General features: G+C 37.2%; 2 protein-coding genes across 2 annotated transcripts in view; one reads left to right on the top strand and one right to left on the bottom strand.

Moving 5' to 3' along the window:
- The window catches only part of LOC117166862 (Fanconi anemia group M protein), a 56,442-nt gene that overhangs the window by 6,328 nt on the left and 31,611 nt on the right, over positions 1-18,503 (top strand). The window lies entirely within an intron of this gene.
- The window catches only part of LOC117166863 (exocyst complex component 2), a 29,228-nt gene continuing 16,600 nt past the window's right edge, over positions 5,876-18,503 (bottom strand). Inside the window, exons 2-11 of the mRNA XM_033351239.1 lie at positions 15,853-16,153; positions 15,572-15,767; positions 14,978-15,479; positions 14,578-14,882; positions 14,302-14,486; positions 14,097-14,211; positions 13,702-13,980; positions 6,547-6,873; positions 6,252-6,436; positions 5,876-6,150 (exon numbers count right to left, since the gene is read on the bottom strand). Coding sequence (XP_033207130.1) covers positions 5,964-6,150; positions 6,252-6,436; positions 6,547-6,873; positions 13,702-13,980; positions 14,097-14,211; positions 14,302-14,486; positions 14,578-14,882; positions 14,978-15,479; positions 15,572-15,767; positions 15,853-16,153 — 2,582 coding nt within the window. The 3' untranslated portion in view covers positions 5,876-5,963. The remainder of the gene's footprint in view (positions 6,151-6,251; positions 6,437-6,546; positions 6,874-13,701; positions 13,981-14,096; positions 14,212-14,301; positions 14,487-14,577; positions 14,883-14,977; positions 15,480-15,571; positions 15,768-15,852; positions 16,154-18,503) is intronic.

Below are 18,503 nucleotides of genomic sequence, written 5' to 3'. Positions count from 1 at the left end.
GTTTGATCAAAACTCGAAACTCAGATTTTTCCATATTAAAAAAAACTCGGAGGTTAGTCGCTTCTCAGTGCTGTAACTTGTAAATGCGTAAACATAAATGGCCATGACACCGCGACAACGCAGAAGACACATCTCGTCTCCTGTGCAGGAGGGGAGAGATTGGGCGCCCTGCGTGCTGCTGACACGAGCGAACTCGTTGTCTTTTGTCGTTCAAGCCACCTGAGAAGAAGCTTGTATTGAGACTTTGTGTCTTCAATTTTCGCCACAGAGGGGTAAATCATTTAAGTTGTTTGGAATCTGAGTTCTTATTTTAAAATTGCTGCATCAGGGAGTTCGCTCATCAACTTGTGGGAAAAGGCTGGCGGCTTTATTAGCTTTATTTTTTTGTGTGAGTAATATCTCAGTGTTTAAACTTGTTTGATCTCCAAATGGCGCCAGTAGGCGTAAAATTGTTTTGATGTAGTGTCTTGTTTGCTCCAGGGCAGAATTCACTCACTTGTTAGCTATTTCTATTTTGTAAACTCAGTGTTTAGTTTCTCTTTTTATTAATTCGATTTGATTTAATTAAATGTTTAATTTAATACTGATGTGAAAAAGCAGGGGGGGGGGGAGTTCTTTTCTTATTGAACTCCTGATACAATACCTTTATTTTGGTTTAATTTCTCCTTATGAGGCCTAGTTGTGTGAAGAAGAAAATATCCAAATAAACCTGTTAATTTATTCATATTAAAATGGTGATTAGTTTTGTTTTATTAAAAGACCTCTCAGATTTGTCTTTCTTAAGTAAGGTTTTAAGGTACCTACGCCACTCTACCAAAATAATGGGCTTGGGCATTTAAAAAATATATATTTAATAAAAAAAATAATAATTTGATTCGAGGATTACCAGTGTCCTTTTTGCGGGTTAAAATTGTTTTTTTGCAGGGCGGGAAAGTGACGTTTGCCTAGCGCCATTTAAAAATAAATTAAGAGCCTTGGGGGAAAAATTAAAAGTTTTATTTTGTATATTTAAATAAAAAGAAGAAGTCACAATCTTCGTTTCAATGTGTAAAGTCAGATTTGTTGGTCGAATATTATTTATAACTTATTACTTGTAAGACGAGGTAGTAATATATTTTATTATTTAATGCAATTTTTACTATTCTCTATTTATTTTTCCAGAATATTATAGGGATTATATGATAGCAACTAATAAAAAAATTATATCAGTGGCAGATTTAGGTATATGCCGGCCCTAAACACTAAAAGAAATTTGACGCCTTCATAGGCTAAAAAATAAACTACTGTCGTGTAACACTATTATTTACATTACATAACGTACATTATACAAGGTGAAATTAAAATGCATCGGATGATTTATTTAATGTTTGGAATCGCTCAATAAATTGCAGAATTGAGTTGAATAAAAAATAAATATTTTGAGTCAATCTTTGTGAGAATTTTTTCCCAAAACGCTCAGGCTGCATCTTTGTGGAAAAAATCTAATTCTACGAAAAGCTTTATGTAATTGTTTATACCATTTATTATTGTTTTTTCCTCCAAATTTCCTTCAAATTTAGTATGGGCGGTGAACGAATAAAAAGCCCTTTTTTACAGCATTTACTGCTCAAAATCATTGAATATTGTGTTTATTTCGGAAAAAGTAAGTGTTTAAACATTTAAAAAACAGTTAACATGTTCTTTCTATGCATTATAGAGTCAGAAAAATAATTGAATTTAATCGATTTTATATTATTTGTTTAGGTTATCGGAAAAAACTGCATGAGCAAATAATAATTCCTTAAACAAATAGAAATTTGTTAAACATTAGATGAAATGTCGAGTTAATTTTTATAAATTAAAAAAATAATAAATAATGAATTGTTTAAATAATTACATGACGTTTTTAAAGAATGTAAATACTACAAGTCATGACCAAATATTACATTTCATACAGAAAATAGATTATTTAAAAATATTGGGGAATAAATAATTGTTAAAATAAGTTAAATTTATTTAAATAATTAAAAATTGTTTAAAAAGTTATAGGAAATGTTCAATTGTCCATTAGTAGTTATTTGTATGAAATAAGGTGACAGAAATTTGAAGAATTTAAAGGAAATCCTTTAAATTCTTCATTTTTTTGATTCCTTAATATTCTTCTGTTAAATATTGTGAAGTCGATTAAAAGGCCATTCGTTTTTTCAAAATGCCGCCGCGTAAGACTTGAGATTTGTTGGTTATGTTGCACATCGAACATGTATTTCATTATCATGTACAGTCTCTTTTTTATTGACTTACAATGATTTATGTATTTTAATTTGAATTCTGTGCGAAAATGATTTATAAATGTATTTAATTACTTTTAATTAGTTATTTCTTCATATATTGAGTTTTACCGCATTTACCCATTTGCAACACATGGCCGGTAAATGACGGTCAGAACCCGTCAGAACAGTGAAATTTGTGTTTTCGTGAATTCTACACCACCGAAGAAAAATTTTATCGAAGGCGAACGTGTTTCGAACGCTCAACATATTATTTATTGTGGGAAAAAGTCGGTAAACGATTTGTTTTCTCTTGTAGCATATTGTATTCAAATCTGGAGTTTAAAAAACAATCCTCACGAAATAAAAGGTGAAATTACTTTAAATGGCAAAATATTAAAAACGCAATGCAGTTGCAAAGCTGGTCTGAGCGAACAGTGCAAGCACATAATAGCAGTTTTGATTTATTGTAGCAGATAAGTTGCTTATTTCCATACGACGCGACTTTGTTTACGCGTACATACCCAGGAAACAAAAATTCATTCACTTGCATTTGAATGGGTTTTGAGGTTTTCTGAACTGCGTATTTGTCACTGGAATTACAGGTAGCTACCCACAGGTTAAGAGTGTGTTTTGAATGAGAAATCGAATTTTTTAATCGGCCACGTAATTTTTTTCTCGGACCCATTCAGTAGCGATTATGAATCAACATTAACCGATAGGGAAACAATAGTTCTGATAAAAAATTATTAATTTAAATAAAACAAATGTAATTCAAATATTTTAAATTAATCATTAAAAAATAGTTCAATGGGAAACTTTTAAGAAAATCATGGCATACATGTAACCTACTTTTATTTACAGACTATTTATTTTCAGGCATTTTCTATTTTATTTTTATTTTATCAAAAACTAAATTTTTTATTTTAATTTACGTTCATGAAAAATTGTTATCACTGAAAATGAAAAATTCAAATTTATCACTTCATACTTCTCATTCGAAACAATTAATTCTTTAAAATTTTAATCTGCAAAGTCCACTTAGTTGAACACAGCCTGAAGTAACCTACAATTGGCAGATTCTCGCTTATTGAAAATTACTATGTGCGCATCGTATTTTTACCATTGGGTGTGATCTTTTAAAAACCCCATTTCATATTGAATCTCAACCCATAAATATGCACATTAATGAATCATAGAATACTCATAGGAATTATTTCAGGTTTGTCAGTCTCATTCAACTTTATTCACTCAGCATTGTGACAAAGCACCGCGCACAGGTGACCGATTAAAAATGTGGCTAACCGATTACATTTTCATTCTTTTACTCTGCCAATGACAGATACGCAATTCAAACCGAGTCGCTTTCTATCGGTTCTTTTTTCCTGGGTATTATAATATAAATGAGCTTAAATTATTATTTCTTTTATCTTTAGAATATGCACAGCAGAAAGCGTATTCGACCTGAGCGATTCCCAATAGTGTTTTTATAGTGTTTTTAATTTAAGAGCGGAAGCTTATGCGCCGCCATGACACTTAGCGGACATTTAAAAATTCAGGATAGATTTTTGGTAAAAGGTATACTATCGTACCCAATATTAATGTAAAAGTAAATGAAAATGATGTGCCAGGTGGATAAAAATACCATTTGTCAGTTGAAAAGATGTTTGAAAAGCAGAAAACAATGCACCAAAGGGAAAAAGCAGCAAATTATTAACCGGTATGTGGAATGCAGGTTACTTTTACATCGCGTATAATCGTAAGGTTTCAACAGTGCAAAAATAGTCCTTTGCATAAAAGTGAAATAATTGCAATAATAAAAAACTATAAAAGCGGTTGATGAAGCATTTTTAAAGAAATGCAGTTGAAAATAAATTGATATCTATCATTATAAGTGGATGGTCAGTTCTGAAATCCACGTAGCTTGCAAATAACCGAAATAAATGCAAATGCGATTTGTTTAGTTTGAAGATTTTTCTTTCTGAAAATTCTTAAGAAATATGATTTGAAAATGGTGAAACAATTGTTTGTAATAAATACGTGAAACTGATAAAGATGAAAATATTTTTTTATTGATGTTTTTATATAGCACCCATATAGCACAAGACTTTGCAGCAAGCTTGCCTAAATCTTGCCATGCAAGTTTCGGAGGCTCGCATCGCAAGGTTCAGACAAGCTTTCCGCAAATAAAACTATGTCCATCATGCGGCAAAATGCGAGGCAAGCTTGAGGGACCATTGTCATGGGAATCTTCCTGCAAGCTTGCCTGCAATATTGAGGGAACATTGGAGGAAGATTGATGGGCAACTTTGATCACAAATTAATTTTTTTAAGTATCATACATCATACGGTTTAGTAGACACGTAAGGCGGCATGCTGGGAGAACATTAAAAAACTACTGCGCAGCCTTAGGTGCCATGCAAAACTAATGCGCAATGGATCAAGTTCAAGATTGACAGGCAACGTTTCCTTAATCTTGCTTCGCAAGATTTCCACATGACGGACATTTTCTTATTGGCATGAAGCTTGCCTGAACCTTGCAATGCAAGCTTCCGAAACTTGCATGGCAAGATTTAGGCAAGCTTGCTGCAAACTCTTGTGCTATCTGGGCACTTTTAAAACCAGGGTGACTGCTTCACTGGGAAGGTAGGAATTTTTCTACGAAATGCAATGAGCGAATATAAGTGTGATTGTTTACATCCTTTATGCTTGAAAAATACTCGTCTCTGCGCGCACATAACCTCACCCACATATCACTTTTACTGCATTTCGGGCAATTTTAAATATGCCTTTTAAGTGAATCATCGGTAATGGCACCCTTTCGTAACATTAAACAGGGCTTTGGAAATTTAATAAGTACATTCCAAGTAGGACTTGCACCGGCTGTCATTTTTACATTTTACAAAACAGCACCTTCTTGTGCGCACCAACGTTTTTTCTTTTTAATGGATTTTCTCCTGGTATATGAGACATTTCTTTTGTGGGAAGTTTTCTAACATCCAAACTTGCGCAATGTCGTTTTCTTAAATGAATAGGTGGTATTAATATTTTCCATAGGATTCATTTCTAGCTACTTTGTTGGTTTATAGCATATTATATTGGTTGATAACCTAGATACGGACTCGATGTGTCAAATTAATTAAACGACTAATTCAAAACAGGTATCCGTGAGAGGCACTATTAAAGTATTACACAGTTTCTTCTAGGTACATATCTTATCACTCTTATTACCACGCCTCTGTAATATCTGACACAATTATGGTGGTTTTTGTCTATAATTTGTTGAGCTAAATTACCGAAATAATATTGTCAATATTATCAATTAGCCATAAGATATTAGCAAAAAGGTGAAATTGGTGTATTTAATTTGTTGAGAAGAACTTTAGAATAAGCATCAAATGAGTGAAAATCAAGAAGTTGACAATATCATGCCCCCGGAGTATTATCCGTTTGTATTTTTAGGAATAATTTGTTTTAATTAAAGAGTTTAGAAAGCCCATTTTTTCCTACGTACAATACCCTATATGTCCCAACTATTTTTGTCTTACTCTTTGCCCCTTGGAACGTTCCAGAAACGTCCAGCTGGGGTCCTAACGGGCCTTATCGTTACAAAAGAGAAATAAATTAGATTTTTAGAAACCATGCACCCTTCTTCTGGCTTTATTCTTTGGATTTATAAAATTATTATTACAATTAACTAGTCTGTAATTATGCTTACTAAATTGCTGTTACCGTGTCGGAGACTATTATTTCTGCGCTGGATTTTGTAACTGTGGGATCTGCGAGACATCGAAGCTGAAGTTTCATTGAGGTTGTGACTTTAGATAATAACGATTTGATTCGCAACAAAGCTTCTCTATCTGCAGGTTGCGGAATTGCATCTAGTGCTTCTTCTAAGAAGACCCTAATAAAAGATGCACTATTATTATTATTTTGTTTTAGCATGCATTTTTTACACTCGAAAATTATGTCTTTAAAAGTTCAATATATAAGAATGATTCTTACTTTGCTCGTGGCGTTATGTAGGGTTCAAGTGCTTTTGTTAGCATGCAAATATCCGTACGGGCTTGGATAATACCCGAGGGACTAAAATGGGTCACACAAGACATCAGTCGATTCAATTCTTCAGCAATCGTTTCCACTATGTGAGATAATACCCTTTTTAATAATCCCGGAGAGAATCGACGAACCTATTTAAATAATCCTACTGATTAACATTAAAAATTTAGATTAAAATTATTAAATCATGAGCTGAAGCTACCGAATTAATATCATAGGTCTGCAATAATGAATGTTATACCTCTGCATGGACTGCAATTAAATTGGCAAGCGCTTCCTGTGCGTAAGGACGAACATGCGTCGGTTCCAAATCTGAGTCCCATTCCAAATTCCCTAAATACATGCTTGGCTCTATTGTGCCAACAAGAGGATCACAACGACGTTCTAAATACGCTTCTAGAACTGCAGAATCCAAAGTGTCCAGTTGAGTCCAATCTGAATTCCATCCTGCAGCTGTTGACAAATCTGGATATCCTTGAGCTTTCAAAATTTCCTCGATTCGAGGCAGCACCGTATTTAGTGTGTAACGAATATTACTGAGCGAAATAAGAAGACATTGCTCCCAGGTCTGAAATCAGATTTATTATTGCTATTTTTAATCCCAGGTTATATACTATTTTCTCCATTTCCACGTTTTACGAACATTTATCCCGTCATTCTTATCGGATTTTTAAGTTAAAAAAATTATTAGTATTACATTTCTGAGAAAATTATCGTTGCGCATTTTCCAATTTATTGTAGTTTATATTCTCACATATTGTTTATTGTTTGATTGCGTTAGCTTTAAAAAAATACAAAAACAGTGACTGTTGTAACCTCCAACGTTCGTGGCCGCTCGTAATTGTATACCTACAACATCATCGCAGGAGGCTTCAACAATCGTATTAAATTATTTGAATTAACTTTTAACATTCTAATCTCATCAGTCACTAGACTTAGTTCGTGGCTATGATGTATAACCGGGTTTACCCGAGCAAAAGCTTAATGAAAAAAGATAATGTTGATGTAGAAGTTGATGTCGCGGTAGGGCTTGAGCTCTCCTCTCACGACTTTGACGGCAATGTTGGCGGTAGCATTGCTACTGACAGGATTTCCCATGCCAAATAGGCTGATAACGAAGAGGAGAGGGACAGGCATGGTCAGGCAGATGATGGTCGAGATGGTCAGGCAGGTCTCACTAATCAAACAGCTGGCCAGCAAGAACATCTGTGACAAACGGTGAGCAGTGGAACATCAACTGTGCCTGCTGAGGACGCTTTGGCTAGCGCTAGCTATTTGCAGCCAACCACCTCGACAGAAGTACCGTGGGAGATCATCAATTGGGGAACCAGAATGAAAGAGCAATTGGTGCATCTCTTTACGAAAGTGCGAAGTTTGAAACGAAAGTAGAACAAGGATACAACTTAAGAAAAAAATTGCTGCAAAGTATCCTAATATACAAAAAGTCGCACGAAGAGATCTTATCGCTAAGGTGAAAGACATCAGGACTAATCTACATGTTACAAAAGACCGAGCAATGAAGATTAAACAACAGGTTGATTTGGCGTGGAAAAACGACGGCAATGAACATCAATTAGAGAAAGCCGCGGCAAACGGTCAAGCAGGAGCAATTGAAGTTCTTTCTCAACCTATGGATGATGCAACACCACCACATCCTCCAGAGGTGGATGACCTTATACAACCAGATACAGAAGCAGAGGTTCAGCAAACAAAAAAGCGACGAAAATGGAAATACCATATGAACAGAGATTTTATGCGCTTTTATTTTTTGTCAGAGAAATGTGGACAAAGTGTGAGGAGAGAACATCATAGACTCTTCGTACTTAAATACCCAGAGCTAGCTACAAAAATAAATGAGCAGAATCTGGCAGACCAAAAACGCTCAATATCTGTAAACAGACTGCTGTCGGCTGTTGAAATAGCTGCTATCAAAATGGAAGTGGAACGGCAGCTTCTTATTGATGAGCTCGCCTTGGAAGATGTGGATAACGAAGACTTGATTGATGCTGAAGGCATAGGTGCTAGGGATAATGAACATCATGCACCGGATGCATTAGAACCACATCCGGATATTACTAACGATGATGTGGATAGGGTAATTTCAGAAAAACTACAGCACCTAAAAAGGAATTTTAGTCATCCTTTACTAGAGTTCAGATATGTAGAACCAACACTAAGGCATTCTCTGCCTAAAATGAACATCACAAATGATCTGCGTGCACTAATAGCACATCTCGACAGCATGGTTTTACCTACGTATTTAAACGTAGCACAAACTGCGTTAGAGGTGCATACTCTTGTATACTGTGTAGCTGTGGCAACCGTTAGAACGTTGGGCCAGAAAACTAGGCCAGCAAATGCAGTTTTTATCCCAGCAAGGCACCGAAGTCCCTCAATTGAAAGATATGACTAACTACTGGTCGGATGTTTGGGAAAAAATGAACAGATGCAATTTGGACAATGCGTGGTTCAAATTGGAGGAAGCAAGGGCAAGCAATAGCCCTGAAATGCATCTGACAACCATCACAGCTTTAGATGTTTCAGCGGTCTTGAAAAGGGCTAGTAATTGGAAATCTCCAGGTCCGGACATGGTGCACAACTTCTGGTACAATTACCTGACGAGTGTACATCTTGTGTTGGCAAGGTGTTTTCAGAAGATCATTGAACACCCAGATCTGATGCCAGGTTTTATGCTCCAGGGTACTACGTATATGATAACAAAAAAACCAGACGCTCAAAATCCATCTGACTTTCGACCGATAGCCTGTCTTCCAACAATTTATAAATGTCTTACAGCTATCATTGCAGATAAGGTATATTCTCCTCGCGACGAGAATGACATTCTTACAGAAGAACAAAAAGGATGTTGTAAAAACTCACGAGGCTGTAAAGATCTAATCACTTTACACGCTGTTTGCATGACTCAAGCTCGTAAGCATCAAAGGAACTTACATATGGTATACATTGACTACAAGCAAGCGTTTCCTTCCATGCCGCATGACTATTTGCTTGAAGTCTTAAAACTTTACGAAATCTGCCCACGCATTATTGACTTTCTAAGCCATGCGATGAGGCTCTAGGATACAAGAATCAAATATTTTAATCATGGACAACCAAGGATAACTAGATCAATACGCTTTACGATGGGTATATTTCAAGGAGACTCCTTCAGCGCACAATGGTTTTGTTTAGCGTTGAATCCATTGAACAAAACAGTAAACAGCCTGTCTAATGGGTTCAGAATTCATGATAATGAGGATGGTCATCAAGTGACCCATCTTCTTTACATGGATGACCTGAAGTTGTACGCTAGTTTAGCCCAGAAACTTCAGCAAGTGATCGATGTCACACAGCAGTTTTCTAATGATATCCACATGGAGTTCGGACTAGATAAATGTAGACCAGTGCATTTAATCAGAGGGGAATTAGGGACCGCAGAGTTAGAGAAAGAGTTCGAAAATGACATCGGGGCAATGGCTGCAGGCGAATCATATAAATATCTGGGTATTGTTGAATCTAAGGGTATTCAACATACGATAGTTAAAACAAGCCTAACGACTGCCTTCACTACGAGACTCAGATTGATTATGAAGAATTTTCTCAACTCAGCAAACAAAATCAGGGCGATCAACACATATTCCATGTCTATCCTCACATACTCCTTCGGGCTCATAAAATGGGCTAACACCGACCTTAAAAAGTTAAAGAGAATCATCCGCGTAGAAATGGCAAGGCACCAAATGCACCACAGAAATTCAGCGATTGAAAGGGTAGTTCTACCACGACATTTAGGGGGTAGGGGCGTTGTAGATGTTAAAAAACGGTGTGAGTCACAAGTTATACAGTTGCGAGACTATTTTAACAGCAAACGGAATGTTGCGCTTTACAGCACCATCTGTCAAGCGGATCTTGACTACACTCTCTTAAATTTGCCTCAGATGGGGCCTTGAATAACAGGGCAGAAAGCATAGAGGAATTAGAAATACAATGGAAGCACAAAGTCATTCATGGCGAGCACCCCAACACGTTAGATCAAAATGAAGTGGATAGTGAGGCATCTAATATTTGGCTAAGAAAGGGTGTTCTGTATCCAGAAACGGAAGGATTCGTCATTGCAATACAGGCCAAGGTTGTCAGCACCAGGAATTATCGCAAACACGTGTTACATCAAGACGTGGTTGACTCGTGCCGATTATGTGGAGATACCAACGAATCCATCGAGCACGTTATTGATGGCTGTTAAGGCATGAAGTAAAGACCATATGGAGGTATGTGAATTATGCATCTATTCATCCCATTGTGATTTCGGCTGCACGCAAAATGCACTGAACATCTTGAACATTTAGAGGCGACAGACCGAGGAATCCATGTTGTGAACAATTATTCTTTCTTTAAGGCCATGTGATGAGTGTAACAGCTGATCAAGTCAGCTCTAAGATCAATATTTTTTCACCAATGTCGAAAAATAAAAGTTTAAATAACGCGGAAATTTTTTTGAAAAATGTTAATAAATAATAAAGGATCGTTTGTGGCCTTGCAAAGAGTTAGAGTAAGAAAAAAGTTTATTTATGCAAACAATGATTGTCGACGGACACATTTAGGTTTTACAGCAGAAGTTTGACTTTTAACTTTCTCTGACGGTAATCATGCAATCTGTTTTATCCACAAACCCCTAGAAGTTCGAAATTCGTGAGCGATTTTTGTTGTTTTGCCCCACTTTGGTCAATATAAACCTCATAACTAGCCCATTTGCAACATTGCAAATTGCTTGCAGGGTTTGACGACAGCACGGTCGGTATCTCTCCAAAATAGTTATAAAAAAACAACTTTTTTCACTATTCTAATTATTTAGGACCAGAGACAGATTCTTGCATGCCTTCTATTTATGGTGCCAAACTTTTAACGCGATATCTCATTCCGTGTGAACGTAAGTTGGGAAACAAAACTTCAACTGGTACTTTCTTCAAAAAAAAAATTTTCTCAAAATTTCCACCGGAACAAAGCAGAGGCATAGACTTTATTACCTCCTCTTTCATTTCCCAAACTTTCAAAGCAATACCTCATTTCGTTTAGACGTAAGTTGGGAAAGAAAAATTGAAGACCAGGTTTGGTCATGTGACCCTGTCGTCACATGGCCTTAAAAAAATGGTAAAAATGTTGCGTTTTGTCAGGGATGCAACTGCGTATTATCGAATACGGCTAAAGAAAGATTAAGAAACCACAGGTGAATTTTCAAACCATCCGAACTGCAAATATCTTAAAAATAAAAAAACAAATCATTCAAGGATTTTCGGTGATTTCAACACTTTTTTTTAGAAAAAACTGAGTTATAATTATGAACGCATCAGAAAAAAACCTAATACAATTAGATGAAAGCAGTCAAAATAATAATTCTAAAATGATTGGTGTCAGTTTTGATATTGTTGGTGATATTTTTATGTCAAATGGAGTTCTGATAAACAACAACAATGCAAGTTGGTACACATAAGCATAACTTAAAAAAGTGAGGTTATATTATGCTCTATCTGAGTCCACCACCTTTATTACGTTTATTACGTTTTTACAGGTTTTTTACGTATAATACGTCAGAAACCCCGAGTGACGCGTCACTGCACAACCCTGCCGATGTGAGCAAAATACTCAGTACGTGATCTCGCGTGAGATGTAACCCAAGCAAAACGAATCGAGATTCCCAACCGTCCAGCAAAGGCAGCTACATTACTCACCAATCGTGCGAAGGTATGTACCACGGGATTTACGAATCTGTCTCGAGATAGCAGTCAGTGCTGCCTAGGAGTATGTGAAAACATCTATATTCTTCCACCCTTCCCCTAGCACTCGGATGAGGGCATGGAGAAGACCCTGAAGTTCGGTAGTCAATGTAGACGAAAAGTCCCTCAATATCACCCCGTATCTCAGGTTCCTGGCTGGAATGAAGGAGTCGCATCACCCAACACTGGGTTCACCGAGCCATCAATAGAAACCCTAGTCACACCAGGATATCCTGTGCCGGCATATTCTTCTAATAATATCATTAGTGTCGTCGATTCCCTAAACGCAAAGGCAGACTCGAGGTCGATATCCAATTCCGTCTTTAAGTCAACCCAGTCCTCATAATCAAGGATATAGTGCTGAAGGCCGTAATTGAGCCGCAACGCTGTGGTTGCACTCTGAACTTGTTATTCAGGGAACTCGTCGCCATAGGGAGGTCAGTCTTTCAACTAGCGGACTCGCACTCCACGCAAAATTACTCAGAATAAATCTGTTCGCTAAGAGTGCTCTCCTCAGTGTCAGAGGGGCCTCCAGCAACAGAATAGAGATCGGGGTAGAGCTCATTTACCCAAGAGCCACCCTCAATGAGGCATAATGTATCCGGTCCAGTATCTTCAATACGGTCTCACTCGCTCCAATGAAGAGTTGAGCACCCTACTCCAGATAGGTCCTGATTAGACCTTTATGTACTGTGAGTAGAAAGGTAGGCGAAGCTCCCCAGGTAACCTTGGAAATAACCCGCACAATGTTGACAGCTCTAGCGCCGTTTGTTGCTATGTTTTTTAATATGAATCGTCCGAGCCATGGGTCTGTCAAGCCAAATACCCCGAAATACAAGGGCGTATCTTCGAATCGATCCATGGATCTCGAGAAGACGCGCAACTGGTACTTTGGGATGAAACCATGGCGAGAGTGATTCAATTCCGCGAAGCAGCAGAGCTAGGGCATCCTGAACTACAACAGAAGTCACGTAGAGGAGGAAATCGTCGGCGTACTTCGAGATCCTTACTCCAACCGGTAGACACTCCCTCAGTCTTCTCAGCACCAGGTCGAACAACAGCAGGGAGAGAACTCCCCCCTGAGGTACACCTACCCTGAAATTGTGGCATCGCTACCATCCGTGGCAAAAAACCGGTTTCTCTCACAGAAGAGGAACGAAACAAAATTTCTCCAAACTTACCAATTTCAAATCACATGATGAACAAGTGTATACTGTTGACCATCAAGCGGCACTGGACCCAAAAGAAGAGCTTTTTCAACAGCCAAAGAGCGCCTTGAACGGCAAGTGAAGTGGATTCAGTGGTCTAGAGGTGTTCAAGAAAAACCCACCTTTTATTTTTATTTCCCCCTACATAATTTCTAGATACATACCACTTGAAGGTTGAAATTCTTTGTAGTTTTTTTCTACCTTCAGATCAAAATTTGAGATAAATTTCAGCCTGGAGGAGCGGAGGCGTTTTACCATGCTTACCCGGGTATACCCTTTATTCATACCAATGAAAACTATTAATAATGAGCCATTATTTTAGTTATCTATCTCCCCTAGATTCCAAGTTTGATTGCGGTATTACAGTATGAAGGCATCATAACCTGTTTAAATGGCTTTTTAAAATCGTTTACTTACGGGACCATGTTGCTTACTATCTCTCGTTCTGTATCCTGCAGGTGAACTGACCAGCTGTGAAACTGAAGAAACTTCGTCATCAAGTGCTTCTTCACTTCCACTGAACGCTAATTGTCGAAGGCAACGGGAAAAATACGTGAACAACGATTTAATCGCATTGTGATATAAAACTGTGTGCGATGGATTTGCTAAAAGAGGCACCTCTCTTGGACCACAAGCGACTGCATTTTCTCGTACGAGTTTTGAAACATCCTTCACCATTTTCTCGAACAACCCTGGCTGTTTGAATTAAAACCAAATAAAATTAAACCAGCCTATCCTTCTTTATTGTTAAAGATAGTTTCATTTTATTTTTTTAAACTCAGTAATTGTATACGTATAATCGTATATCCTACCAATTTTGTAATTCCCCCATCTTCATTTAAGTATTCTATCTGCCAATTTTCTTTGCGCTGTAGGCCCAGGACATCTTCCGCCGTTTGTTTAAAAAGCGAAACCAAACACTGTATCCTGAAAAAATATTGTCATTTCTCGGTTCAATTTTTGTAAAATATACCTAAGCTAAACTTTTAATGTACCGTAATTATTTAAATTCCAAACCTCAAATCAAAAATGAAATTTCCAAAAATATCGAGAGCATCACTTGGTAGATCCAAATGAATGAGCGATGCGTACATTTGTCTGATGCATCTAAGACAATGCAAAAGCCAATGAGCATCAACTTTGGAGCTGCAGGCACTTTTCATTGCATTCACGGCGTGTTGAATACTTGATAAGACCAGATTCTAAAAGAAATTTAATTTTCGATTGATTTTCTTAAAGGACTAAATAAATATATGCCTTTATTTATTAATTGCTTTTGTCTTCAATATTCACCTTGAAAGGTCCTTGTTTCTCAGCGTTAACACTAACGTGAAGCTGTCCTGTAAAATAACTTTGTCCCAATCGCCAAAGATCTGGAAGCTGTTCCGTAATAATATCACAAATCGTTTCTATACACTGAACTCTCCAGGAAATTATATTCTTATCGTTTCGAGTCTGTCGGAGTTGCTTTATCGATACTGGTGTGGTTGCATTGGATTTCGAGTGCCTACTGGATTCATCACCACTTGCATTTTCAGCATCGAAACATTCCCGAACACACGATGTTATGCTTTTTTCCAGATGAGATGCATGAGAAACTAACAAATATTAGTTGAATCATCAGTTGCAACAGATACTTTCAAAAAATAATCTAATGATTGATAATTATAATCAGAAACTATTTTTAAATTACCTATTGCATCCCAAGCTGGATCTCCTTCGGCTTCGAGGCTAACTAGGTTTCTAATAATCTTCTTCTGCTCTTCTAAAGTAAACGGAACTTCGTCGAGATTTTTTCTTAATATCACCCTCAACGTTTCTATCCTATTTTCTATTTCAGCCAACACTTGTTTAAAGACTTCGACTTCCGTATTTTTAAAGAGATTTTTTACTCTAGCGTAATCATTAATGACAAGATCGTAGTTGCCTTGTTTTATATTCTTTTCAATATTAACTGGCATGCAAAAAAGAAACCGATACCGCTGCATTAAAGCGAGGGCATTTCGAGTAGCGTCCGCTCTGTCTCTTCGAGCTAAAACATCGTCAAAGAGTTTATTCGCCTCGGCCATAGATTCTTGTATAGCACCTTCCAATTTCTCCATGGGATTTTCTCCATATTTTCTCACATCTGCTTCGAACTGTTCTTTGAGGAACATTATCGTGTCGAGTTGCTCCATAACCGAACGAACGTTTGCCTAAAAAAAGTTAATAATTAATTTCCAATTTTAGAATTTATTTGTATAGAAATATTCTTCAAATAAAAAGAAAAGGTTTTTAATCTTTATACCTTCAAAAACGATAATTGTCCTTCTTTCTGCGAATGAACTTTACGTCTTAAATAAGCTAAACCAGCTTTGAGGTCGTCTAAAGTTGTTGCATGATGATATTGTAGAAGAAACCAACCAGGGTGAAATTTCTCGCTGGTTAGTTCTCCAGTTCTGTCCCCAAAAAGTTCGATCAGTTCGTCCTCGGGGAACTTTTTGCTGCAATGGAAAATTGTTATATCGTTCTATTAATCTGGTATTATTATTACATAATTATCGTAATATCGAATACAAAATTTCGTACTCATTCCCTTCGACGCTGAGACCAAGGGGATCTTCTTGTTGATAATTTGTAGGTGACAGAGCTCGTCTCCCCCAAACAAAACTTTGGACAGGAGCTTCTTCCACCCAAACAGCAGATTCTTTCATAGGTCCGATAGTTTCGTGATATCCGCGAAATTGTACAGTTGATGAACCTTGACCTCCACTTTGAGTCGTTACAATTATATCTCCTCGCCCTTTGCAAGGACCTGTTCTTGCTATTATTTTGTTTGGAGTTTTCCATTCGGCCGATAAAAGACAATCACAGCCACAAATCGTCAAACCTTAAATGATGTAAAATATTGGTAAAATTGTATATTTTCCAGCGTTTTAATTTGAAGGGTTCTTTTTTTTGTAAACAGTACTTTACAGAAAAAACTCTTCATTAAAAGAGGATTAGATTATACTTCGAGCCTGTAAACTAGGAACATGACTTTAAATATAATGAATTAAAAATTCCACCCGTTCCTCCCAAAATTATTAGTATAAAATAATATGATATAAGGGCACGTGTGAACCGCCATATTTCCTGGATGTACGATTTTCGGACAGCTGATATCGTTCTCCGAAACTTCGAGAAACGAACTACATTCGTGATCGAATTCTCGGCGCCGGGCGATTATAACATTACTGCCAAGGAGAAGGTACAGGAGGCGACGTATCAAGATCTTGAAAAGAAGCTGCAGAAAGCAGCATGGAAAGCAGCATGGATGCAGAAAGCTGTCATACTTTGGTCGCTTCTTGTTCTAAACACATGCGTCGGTTTCGGCCGGCCAGTCATCGTATTTTCATCGTGCTCTGTGATCACTTATCTCAAGGAGCTTTCGAATTTATGCTATTTCTCCGGCCTTATATAGGACCGGTCGGGTATGCGACCGGCAACCGGCCTTATACCGAGAATTCCGACAGGCCGGTTAAATTCCGGCTAGGTGGAAACTCGACCAGACTTTTTTTCACAGAAATGCAAATTTTGAAAAACTGAATTCGGGGATCCTATAAAATATCATAACGGACGTCACCGAACTCTGTTTTGAGGGAGAATAAAAAAAATTGTATTTTGCTGAATACAAATTGTATGCATGTGCATTATTTTGAGGTTAGGGTCGTTTTTCAGCTCTGTCATTCCGATAATTTGGAAATTATTTATGAAATAAACTTTTTCGATTGCCTACAAATAAGGTTAGTTCCGGGATATTAGTTACTATGTTTATTTTCAAGTCCAAAATTTTCGGCCAAAAATATTGTGTAGTTTGGAAGTAACACTCGGGAGAATTAACACACATAAGCTAGAAATATACACACACGTCAAATTTAGTAAAATCAATTAAATCAAAATAAATCAAAATAAAATCAATAGTAAAATCAACAAAAAAAGTGTACGGCACGTCCGCTGGGTTGTTCGCTATCATTCTCCAGATTTTGAAGACAAAATATTTCTTATTCTAGGAAAAAAGCCGGTGGAATCTAACACTGATAAAATCGATACTAATTTATAAGCGCCAAACAAATTAATAAAATTCAGCAAAATAAAATTTTTTTGAATTACCCCACAAAAAAGTGTGCAGAGATGTCGGTTAGTATGTTCGCTATCATTTCCCAAATTTGTAAAACAAAATATTTATTATTCTAGGAAAAAAGCCGGGGGAACTGAAAATTAGTAAAATCGATAATTTTTTAAGTATCACATGTCCATAAGGAAGAAATCTTTCTCAATTTAAAAACAAAAGAGTATAAAGAGAATAATAGAATAAAAAAAACGCTCAAATATTTCGCGGAATCACGGTCGTGTTAGTTTAGGTGGAAATACCAGGCACTGGCCCACCAGTGACGGTTCAGTGACTGTGCTGATTTCGGCACCTATACGGCACTCAGAGTGATGCGAAGGGGTACTGGGTGAGCAAAGTGATTTACGGTAGTTGGCTGCCACCAACCCTAATCACTTTTTAAAATTTTCTTCAAATTATTAAAACTTGTTTAAATTTACTAATTTTCTCATGTATACATATAATTAAAAATTTGTCATAAGGGCAATCGCAGCCGCTCCCAGCGAAATCGCGGTAAAATTTCAGCCACAACCACGTCACACGACCGTGAGATAGGTGGTTACAGTCTGTAAAGGAATCAATACGACGATCCAGCAAAAGCCTCTTACACCCTAAAAATACGGAGCGACCCAAGGACAACTGCCTTCTGCATTTTTCCCGCAAGTGTTTTAGCATATTGCAGTATATGCGGCACTTCCCATTCTCGACAATTGACTCAATTTCCCTAGGAGCATTTAGAGGAGCGATATTAAGGTTAATGCCGTAAGAGTGACACAGATGGTAATAGAGCACTCTTAGTGCCGCATTGTGCCTTTGAATGTAGGTCGTTCCCGCGTGAGTTGGACAACTAGATAGTATGTGAGCTAAATGCTCGGGGTGTGCATGGCACGCCCTGCAATTATCATCGGGAATGTCTTGGCTCAAAATGTGGCGACGGTATCTTAAGGTCGAAATGACAGTGTCTTGGCATGCAAAGATGGAACCTTCCGTACCAGACTTCAATCCGGGCGATTTAAGGAAAGGAAACGTTAGCTCACAAGACATTGACTGATCCTTCACATTTCTGTGGAAGATACCGTGCATCCTCTTA

The sequence above is a fragment of the Belonocnema kinseyi genome, chromosome 2 (assembly GCF_010883055.1).
Source record: "Belonocnema kinseyi isolate 2016_QV_RU_SX_M_011 chromosome 2, B_treatae_v1, whole genome shotgun sequence".
Classification (NCBI taxonomy): domain Eukaryota; kingdom Metazoa; phylum Arthropoda; class Insecta; order Hymenoptera; family Cynipidae; genus Belonocnema; species Belonocnema kinseyi.
Note: the sequence above shows the minus strand (reverse complement) of the source record. Positions and strands in the feature narration are given on the sequence as shown.